The sequence below is a fragment of the Eptatretus burgeri genome, chromosome 18 (assembly GCF_056783735.1).
Source record: "Eptatretus burgeri isolate ZD-2024b chromosome 18, Ebu_testis_v1, whole genome shotgun sequence".
Taxonomy (NCBI): Eukaryota; Metazoa; Chordata; class Myxini; order Myxiniformes; family Myxinidae; genus Eptatretus; species Eptatretus burgeri.
In genome coordinates, this window is record NC_140978.1 from 12,922,850 (window position 1) to 12,933,204 (window position 10,355).

The 10,355-nt window shown below is 42.5% G+C and overlaps 1 protein-coding gene across 3 annotated transcripts in view; it reads left to right on the forward strand.

Moving 5' to 3' along the window:
- LOC147008630 (kelch-like protein 5) overlaps positions 1-4,798 on the forward strand; it is a 115,605-nt gene extending 110,807 nt beyond the window's left edge. For all 3 annotated transcript variants that reach the window (XM_085863816.1, XM_085863815.1, XM_085863817.1), the window contains one exon: positions 3,957-4,798. In XM_085863816.1, coding sequence (XP_085719942.1) covers positions 3,957-4,070 — 114 coding nt within the window. In that variant the 3' untranslated portion in view covers positions 4,071-4,798. The remainder of the gene's footprint in view (positions 1-3,956) is intronic.
- Positions 4,799-10,355: the final 5,557 nt, after the last annotated feature.

A 10,355-nucleotide genomic window follows, 5' to 3' on the forward strand; every position in this document is an offset into this window, starting at 1 on the left:
TTAAGTAGAACTGTTAAGTGCATGTGTGTTCGTAATAAATAGACGGTTGTAGTTCTTTTTTCTTGCTTGTGTTTTGTCCCATACGTGCATTGGTTGCATACATGACTGCATGATTGCATACGTGTATTGGTTGCATACATGATTGTATGACTGCTTACGGGTGTGAAATAAATGTCGTCGTTTAAATGTTCACTCGTTCCTTGCGTCCTTTCCCTCATTGAACTGCCATAATTGAGTTTGTAATATAGCTGGCTTTTTAATAGCCGATAAAAGAATCGGATCCGGTGGGGCTTGGCGATATACACGGCTCGGCAAATCGCAAACGGAGCGAGCTGCTTCGCGGCTCGTTTCCAAGCAGGCCCCGCTGAGGTACAGTCTCTCGTTAGTCTGCCCACACGATTAATTAGGTAAATCGACCATTCGGCGATCAGACCCTGTAGCGCACGGTTGGAGTATTGACAAGGCTGTGGTGTGATTAAAGATACACCCGTAGTTGTATTTCGGTGTTGATCCAAAAGCTGCGACTCGGTTTGTCCGTTCGGTGGGCGAGAGCGGCTGCCATTGGCTACAAGCGGTCGCCCGCACGCCCACGGGCGGGAAACCACAACAATATATATATTTGTATATGTATATGTATATGTATATGTATATATATATGTATATATATATGTATATATATATATATATATATATATATATATATATATATATATATATATATATATATATATATATACAGTAATCCCCCATTTCTCGCGGGGGTTACATTCCAAACCTCCCCGCGCTGAGTGAAAATCTGCGATGAATGGACGCCTCCCCAAAAAATCGATTGGTCTGGTCTGGTCGGTTTGGGTTTGAGGTGCCTGAGATCGTCTAGTCTGGTCGGTTTGGCAGTGATTGGGTTTGAGGTGCCGGATATCGACGAGTCTGGTCTGGTCGGTTTTGAGGTGCTGGGTATGAGCAGTGGGTATGCTGGGTATGAGCTCGTCCAACGGCGGAAAACCTTTCCTTCCCGAAGCATATATCGAGCACCTTTACCTTAACCTTCTCCTGGAGCATCCCAGGACCTTCCTCTGGCGCTTTGGTTCCTTGCCAGAAGCCTTAGAAGGTGCAGGGCGTTTGGGCGGCATCGTGGGGCTTTGAGAAAAAACGTAGAAAATATTCGTAGTTCACAAGTGAAACGGTCTCGTGCGTTGTGACTGGTCGAGCACCACGCGTTATAATTTATTGCTTAAATAATTTATATTTTATATATTATCACCGCGATGTACCGGGGGAATCGGCAGAAAAAAAATTAGTTACGTTCCAAGGGAAAACCCGCGATGAACCGGGGGTGCGACAGGTGAACTGCGATGAAGCGGGGGTTGACTGTATATATATTTAACATTGCTAGTGTATTTGTATTTACTTTTCTTCTGTGTAAGATGTTTTCAAGCTTTTCTCTCCCCTCAATGCGAAAAAAAATATTTTGCGACTTCAATTTTCAGAGATACTGTTGTGGTTACCAAATTCGCAAACCACCATTCAGGTCCCTTAGGTGAGGTATCTCGGTAAGTGCATGTGTAGTTAGGCCCAAACCCGTTGTCTAGTGGGAATACATGTCATTTATGCGTGCTGCGACTCTTCAGGATAGCCGTTTTTCTTTTACTATCTTTATTTTGGACCAACCGCCATGATCACAACGCCGCTTCACCACAACCGCCACGACCTTCACGTCACACCTCGCAACCGTAGCATCGCCACCGTTCTTGCCCCGCTGTGGGTACCGGTGTTGGACTCGTGCAGGGCGCACGTCGAACAGCGTGTACAAAATCACGGATTTTGTGCTTCAAAAACGGATCAAAAACGACACACGCCCACTTTTTGCCGTCCAATCGGTGAGCGAGGGGCGATTTGGCCCCGCCTCCAGAACGATCGATATATGCAAATTTGTGGATCAAAAAGCCTTCACGCCCACTTTTTCTCGGGCCAATGGGGAGCGAGGTGAAAGGTCAAAGGGAGGGGGTCAAAGGCGAAGCTACGGGGGGATAAAAGGACCGTGTTCGTCAGTCAGAGCCGTGTGGAAGTCTGGAGCCCGAAGCCTGCAGTAGCTGGAGAAGCTGAAGAGAGTCCAACGAGGAGAGCCCAAAGAAGAGTCCAGAGTCGGAGAGTCCAGAGGCGGAGAGGCGGCAGCGGCGAAGGCAGACGAGGGGGTGCTCGCGTCGGTGCCGGGAGCTGCACGCCCGAGGGAGGCCGGCAGCGCGACCTGGCCGAGGTGGAGACGCACACCAGGGATAATAAAGATCCTCTATACCCCGAGCATCAGCAACCCCCTCCTGTTTCCCCCCGCGCTGAGATAGTGCGACCAAGGGGGCCCCGTTCCCACCCCCCACCAGACACCGTCCACGAGGCCCGCGGGTTGCGGCGCCATCGCCGCTCCGCATCTCATCACCAGACGGGTAGGCGCGACCCGGTCTCGGCCTCAGGCCCGCCTCATCCTTGAGGGTATTTCTTTTCCTTGGTTTTGGGTATGTGTTGTCGGCGCCGTCTGTGAAGTAGAATTGTATAAGTGTTGCCGTGTGCTCGGTAGTCGGTATTAGCTCTGCATTGTTTTCGCTTTTATTTTTGCTTTTTGTGTAAATGGAATTGTGTTTTCTTTTTTTTGTGTGCTTTTGGTGGAATTGTATTTGTGTGCTTCCCGTGTGCCGCGAATAAATGTGCTTTATTGTTGAACTGTTCTCCCGCTTCGCTTCGTCTTTTCCCCCATTGAACCCTCATCTTGCTTCACGTAAAGGGTTGGTAGTGGGCTGAGTATGCCCGATAATTAATCGAACCGTCGAGGTCGACGATAACACCGCTCGGTTATTCTGATAGTACGGAACGGGTCGCTTAAGTGGCCCGTGTCCGAAGTCGACCTGCGGCGAGGTGCGATCGCCCGGTCTACCCTCCGCGTGGGTACTTAGGTAGGTCGAATTTGGCGAGCAACCCTATCCCACGCGGGGGCTGATTGGCTCGATCGCGGTGAGACCGAAAGGTCCACCCGTGACTGGTTCCCGGCGTTAGTCCGAGAGGGTCACGACTGGATTGTCCGTCCGGTGGGCGACGTGCCGCGATTCGAGTTACGTGGCCGTCAGCACGCCGGCGGGCGCGAAGACCGCAACACTCAATGCGAAAAAAAATATTTTGCGACTTCAATTTTCAGAGATACGTTTTCAAACTTTTTGACATCCTGTAACAATTTTATATGTTTGAAGGTCTTTTCCAAACTGCATGTATGTGTCCATTATTAGGGCCTGGCAGGATAACTCTGATGCATATTTCCCCTTGGTTATCTGTTATGTTTGATTCCTGATCCTTTTATAAACTCGCCTTGATTCTTTGTAAGCATGGTGTTGTATCTGAATGTGCCATCCTTCAGAGGGATGTTAAACTTTCCCACAACTATGTATTTTCTTGTGAATGTGGAAGATCATATATTTTTTTTCCCACATCAAAGTTCGTCATTGTGTGTTGGCAAATTTCTGCTCCAATTGACAGCGCCCTATGACAGAACTGGGGACAGTTCAGGGTTTACTTTCGGCCAACGTTGATGTGTAGTCACCCCTTCGATTCTCTTTTCCAGAGTACGTAAAGCAGTTTTATTGTCCCACCGGACCTGTTCTTAAAATACAAGTACCCTGTCCTTTTCTTTTGTCCATTTTCAGCTTTCATTTCTAAAATTGTGGGTATAGATGGGGTTTCACTCCCCCCTCCCCCTTTTTCTTTCCATCCCCCTTTTTTCTTTTTTCTTTCCTGTTTCATAACAATAAATGAATGCGTTTTGGTCTGTGTCCATTCTTTGCTTTCATGTTGTATTTCTGCTTGCCATTGTGAGCCTTTTTGACAGACCCAAGTATATGATTTGCTGTGGACAAATGTTTCTTGTTACTGAATTATTTGCATCATTATGAACCCCCCCCCCTCCCCTCCTTTTGCAGATCACCCCATTGTGTGTGGGAAGAGCAGGAGCTTGCGTTGTTACAGTGAAGCGTTGCAATCCTCAGGCACGGCGTGTACCTGCAGTCCATATTGAGCAAAGCTTGGGGCAGTGATGCAGAGGCCAGTTGTTATTCCCTCTGAAAACTGCTCCTTCCTATCCCAGAGTTTACTTTTGGGACATTTAAAATATATTTTCCATCTCGTGGGTTGAACCAGATTGTAAGCAGTTTGCAACTTCATCCATCCCTTTGTGATCTTTCGAACTACCACCATTAGTTTATTTAACCTACACTCATTAAGTTACCTTATTGATGCTTGGATTTTGTTTGATCCATACAATATCATTGAAGGTTGAGTTTGAAGTTTTTTTTTTTTTTTTTTTTTTTTTTTGTTTGTTTGTTTTTGGGTTTTTTTCAGACCTCTTCAATTCTCAACTGAGTTGGGATATTGTTGGAGTTTGACCTTTTTAAAATTTAATAAACATCAGTAAACTGTGATTTCATGCAGAGGAAGGCTCTTGCACCTAAACTATCGTAATGAATGCATGAGTCTTCATTTTGGTGAAATTGCCAGAACTTTTAAAGAAGGTATGCATTTTATTTTGACCGACATTTTTCCATAAAAATAAACTTCCGCTTTAGCTTTCGTCATCCTTCCTGTTAATAAACCTTGTTTTATTCCGAAAAGAACTGATTTTTTTATTGATGGTTGTAAGCAGATTTGCTTACAAACCATCATGCAACTGTTAAATTCTCAGTTCTCAGATGCAATTTCAAAGTATTTATTTATACATCTCTTAATTTGCTTGTATACTTTAATAAATAAAGGATTTTCTATTCGAGTTTGAATAATTGGCCCATTCTTCCCTACCAACGCAGCGGGAGATGGGGGTTTTACAATTGCTTCTGTCTGTCGAGGCCATAATTATTATTAGGGTACCCAGTCAAATGGACTGGGTAACCTGTTTTTCTTCTGTTTATATTTATTATTTATTATTCTTTTTCCGCCAGCAATTAGCGGGCTTTTTCGCTTTAAAAATCATTTTCTCAGGAGCCAGTTATTATTCCCTCTGAAATTGTGGGTATAGATGCACCTGTACTAATTGATAGTCCGATCGACATGAAATTTTCACCATAGTATGTATCTTTTTTGATAGCATACTTATTTGATAAGTTTGACGTCCATAGGTCACGTGGTACGGGCGCCATGTTGAAAAAAATAAAAAAACGATAAATTTTGGACCTCTGTATCTGAAACCTTGCGATGGAATTTTTTTCGCTCATACATTTTAATAAGCTCCCTATGGGGAACACGGTGATTTTTCGTGACGTCATCGGTGAAGCGGTATGCCGCTGAAAATTTGTCAAGTGGAACGCTGCATGGGAAAAATCTGAAATTTCTTGAGCGTCATCTACACATCAATTTACTGTAGAAAAAAATTATTGACGTCATCGGTGATGTGGTTCGGCAGCCATGTTTTGAAATTTAAAAAAAAAATAAAATCTTCTCCAGAATGGCTGGACAGATTGAGGTGAAACTTTACACACACATTCCCCATGACATCCTTTTACAAGTTTGTTAATTTCTCATTGATAGGTCACATGGTTTGGCAGCCATCTTGAATTTACCCTAAAACCTTCAAACATCTTCTCCAGAACGCCTGCTCAGATCAAGGGGAAACTTCACAAGTCTTCTGCATGCGGAGGGGATACAAGTTTGTAATGAATAATATAATTGATGGGTTGGATTTAAGAAAATATTAAATACTGTTTTCTCAGGAAATGCTTAATCCATCGAAGCGAAAATTTGCAACTGCCATCTTACATAATTTCTGCATACATGGTAAAAATTATGATGTCGCACGTTACATGGTTTGGCGCCCATCTTGGATAGAAAAACGCACCTTATCCGATTAACACGAAACTTCACGAACGTGTTCCATTACATGATTGGAAGCAGAATATAAATTTTAAAAATCTTCTCAAGAACGGCTGGACAGATTGATGCAAAAATTCGCACACAATTTGCCCAATACATCCTTTCACAAGTTTGTTAATGTCTTATTGATAGGTCACATGGTTTGGTGGCCATATTGAATTTACCTTCAAACATCTTCATCAGAACGGCTGGTCAGATCAAGGGGAAACTTCACATACGTATTAAACAAGGGTAGGGAGTATAAGTTTGTTAATAATTGATAGGTCACATGGTTTGGCAGCCATGTTGGATTTAAGAAAAATTATTAATTGATGTTAACTCTGGAACTGCTGTGTCAATATATGTGAAACTTCAAAATTATTATTTAGCTCACATTTGAAACAGTTTTAAAATTTCAACCCGATCGGCCACACGGTTTGGCAGCCAGATTTATTTAATTATTTGAATTTGAGAACTTTTAGATTTATTTTTTCAGACGGCTCACTTGGCTGCACCTGTATGCGTTTGAGGGTACAGGAACAGCAATTCAATTGATACCGACAATGTTCCCAGGAAAAAGGGCTAACTGCATAAGTCATAAATAGATTGAACAGTGTGCTACCCGGTTCGTAACTTGTCAGTCCCGCGCTGTGTCAAAGCAGGGCTGTGTTTGTATCACTATTAAATAATGTTTTCTCTGGAACCACTTATCCTATCGAAGCGAAACTTTGCGACTATCATCGACAAAGTCTCACGTTGTATCAAAGGCAGACGTCTGGGTACCCGGTCATCATTGCCAGCAGTTATAAAGTGGCAGTTGTAGTTATTATTTTTAAACCATTTACACTTGATTTCAAATTTTCAATAAACCATTATTCGGAGAATATGGTGAAAATAATTACAAATTGGGTCAAAATATGAAAGAGCAAAGTCAGTGACAAGATAAATAATAGCTCATATTAATTATCCGTGACATGTCAAGTGTGAGATGCTCCTCGGTTTTAAATTTTTTTAAATATATATTTTTTATAGTCGCTTCTGTGTTTATTCATTTACCATTAGCAAATACCACCCATCACTTTGCTGATGGGGATACTTAAAGGGGAGGGAGAAAGAATGTGGGGGGCAGAGAGAGAGTGGATCGAGGAGGGATAGGGGAAGGGAAGGCAGACATCCGGTGGAGCCTTAATTTCCGCGCAGACGTGTCTGTAGCCAAGCTGGCTGGAGACAAACCCTGCCCAGAGAGAGGTGGGTGGGAGGAGGGTGCTGCACTGTATTGAGAGGGGGTGGAGAGAGATGTGCTTTATACACGCACACGCACACGCAGACACCAGCAACATCCCAAAAACCTTGAGTAGCTTTCACCAAAAAAACATTGCATTTAGATAGACGTTTTCAGGGATATGTTCACAAACATCATTCTTTCTAAACAGCTGCATGTGACTGGTGGGAAAAAAATTATTTGGCTCGGTAATTTAGAAAATGTTAATATGGCAAACTACTCGGGGTGGCGGAGCACGTAAAAGTGTATGCAGCGAGTGAACGATTCGCTCAGAAGGACATAGCACGATCTCGCTATCAACTGTAAGGCATTCCACAAGTGGCTTAAGCACTCCAATTAAATAGTTGAACGGTTGGCCAGGCTGTCGCTGCATATCATATGGGATCCCTTTAACTTTAAAGCCAGTCTTCACCACGCATGTAGCAGTTAATGAAATAAAATGAATTCGTTCAAATAATGACTATCCACAAAAGCATTGCAGCTTAATGCAGAACAGCCCTGGAGACTGCAAAGTTCAATTGCCCATGAAATAAACATTGCAGATAATCTGCCATCTTGCCTGCTCATCTGTCACGTGGTACATCGGTTCAGGGTACACGCAAACGTGATAACCTTTTTTTTTTTTTACGTCCTTTTTTATATAACAGATTTGCTTTGATTCCTTGGAGAGCACCTTGTGAAACCTCTGAAATATACACAGATTTGGCAGACTATGGATCGGCAGTCCCACTGGGAGACAGGGCGTGAGGTCTGTCAGTGAATGCATTAAATCGTATAGCTCAATGAAGCTGGTTAATTTTGGCATGTTCCAAAAAAAATTTTGCTCACTCAATATAATTTTCCACACAGAAGAAAAAGATGTTTAAATTCTTTGGAAATTTCACATTTTCTTGTGTATCTATGGGGAAGGTGGGAACATAGCCTTGCTTGCTTAAAGTAAATGGGTATATCAGCTTAGTTATAAGACTCGTTATTTCTTTAAATTATCAGATTTTGACACTTACTTTTGGCCATGTAGTGTATGTGGACACCACTTCTAATGAGTGGATTCGGCTATTTCAGCATGCCCATTGCTGACAGGTGTATAAAATCAAGCACACAGCCATACAATCTCCATACACAAACATTGGAAGTGGAATGGGCCATACTGAAGAGCTGTGACTTTTAACATGGCACAGTCATAGGATACCACCTTTCCAACAAGTCAGTTCATCAAATTTCTGCCCTGCTGGAGCTGCCCTGGTCAACTGTAAGTGCTGTTATTGTGAAATGGAAAAGTCTAGGAGCAAAAACAGCTCAGCCATGAAGTGGTAGGCCACACAAGCTCACAGAACATGAATGCTGAAGCACATAGCGTGGGGAAAAAAAAATCTGTCATTGGTTGCAACACTCACTATCGAGTTCCAAACTGACTGGAAGCATCAGCCCGCACAGAGCCCTGACGTCAACCCCAACGAGCACCTTTGGGATGAATTGGAATGCCAACTGTGAGCCAGACCTAATTGCCCAACATCATTGCCCAACCTCACTCATGCTCTTGTGGCTGAATGTAAACTAATCCCTGCACCAATGTTCCAACAACTCATAGTAAGCCTTCCCAGTAGAGTGAAAGCTGTTATAGCAGCAAATGTGGGACTAACCCCATATTAATGCTCATTATTTTGGAATGAGCTGTTGGACAAGCAAGTGTCCACATACTTTTGGCTATGTCGTGTAATTTGTCCGGATGATATCTGCTCCTCAAAACCGAAATATTTTGATGATCCACTTTAATTTGTCCGTGAGAGCACATTGTGGAATTTTGTGAAGCTCCTAATTTGACAATGATAGTTCTTACATAAGCAAAGTGTACAGTGATTTTTTATAGCTATGATGAACAGGCATATGATATTATGAGTGAGGAAAGTGGAAAAAAGAAAAGAAAAAAAAGCCTCGTTAAGAAATCGTTGTGGCCTGTTCCAAGTCGAGGAATGGTTGAGCAGGTGATAAAACATGGTGGCTTCAGACCCCATGGAGGTTACCCAGGAAGCACCTGATTAAGGATATAATTAAATGAGGCCATTAATTATCTTCAAAATTGGCGTTTTAATTAACCCAAACATCCAATTTTCACTCTTGTACTTCCTTGGAGTTTTCTTAGCATGCACGCAAAGTTTCAGGCTACTCGGTTTTATAGTTTTGGAGTTATGGAGGAGATGCACTGATGTACACCCCCACACACATTGACATTTATTGGTATCGATTGAGATTCAGTCTGTCCAGGCCATGATATTTTTACCAATCGAGCTTTTTAAAGTATTGGTGTCCTTTTTGGTGTTTTTATTTATTGAACAAGCACACTGTAAATCCAGGCAAACAATGAAAGATAGGACCCTGATAGTAGTCTTTAACCTTTATGTTTACACCTTTATGTGTGCGCACATATGAGGGGAGGGGGCTTTCCAGTACAAGGAAGTCTGCTCAGAATAAATTAAAATGTTGCCTGAGACCAAGTCTGATCCTCACACCAACTTCGGAAGAGCCTTTTTATTAAAAAAAAAAAACAACAAAGAAAAAACAACATTCCTGAGCCGCATTAAAAACTTTAAATCGTGAAAAGTGAAATCACCTGTGTAACTATTGTGCACAGTTTTGCTGACAAAATGCTTTGGGAAAATTTGGCAATCACTTGCAACATTTTCTAATCCACTGTAAAATGAGTTGTTTATCTCATCAACCAGTTGTAAGTTGCACGTGCCCATTGCTTGCTTGCTTGCTTAATATCCTGTCATGCCTTGCAGCATGTGGAGCCTCAAACTTTCACCACCAGTCTTTTTTGGGCCCATTCACTGATCACTGTCTGTTTTCTCGCTCCTTCATCTTCTTTTCTATGATGCCAACAGGTTTCTCCAGGTCAGGCAACCCTCATACCTTTGTGCTTCCAATGTATTGGTCGGTTTTTTTCTAAATCTTTTTTTTTGTGACGTTTCTCATATAAAGTGTGGCCTGAAAGTCGATTTAAACCTTCCCATTAAAGTATTCGTTCTAAAACTTTTAATATACAGGTTTTATTGTGAGGAATTACAATAATTATTCAGTCATTGTATGTATGCACTCATTCTCCTTGCACCATTGAACTTGACACCAAGTCCTCTTCGACATTTTGTGGTCACGTGCGTGAAAGAAGAGGCTGTGACTGCAGTGTGCAATTCGATTGTCC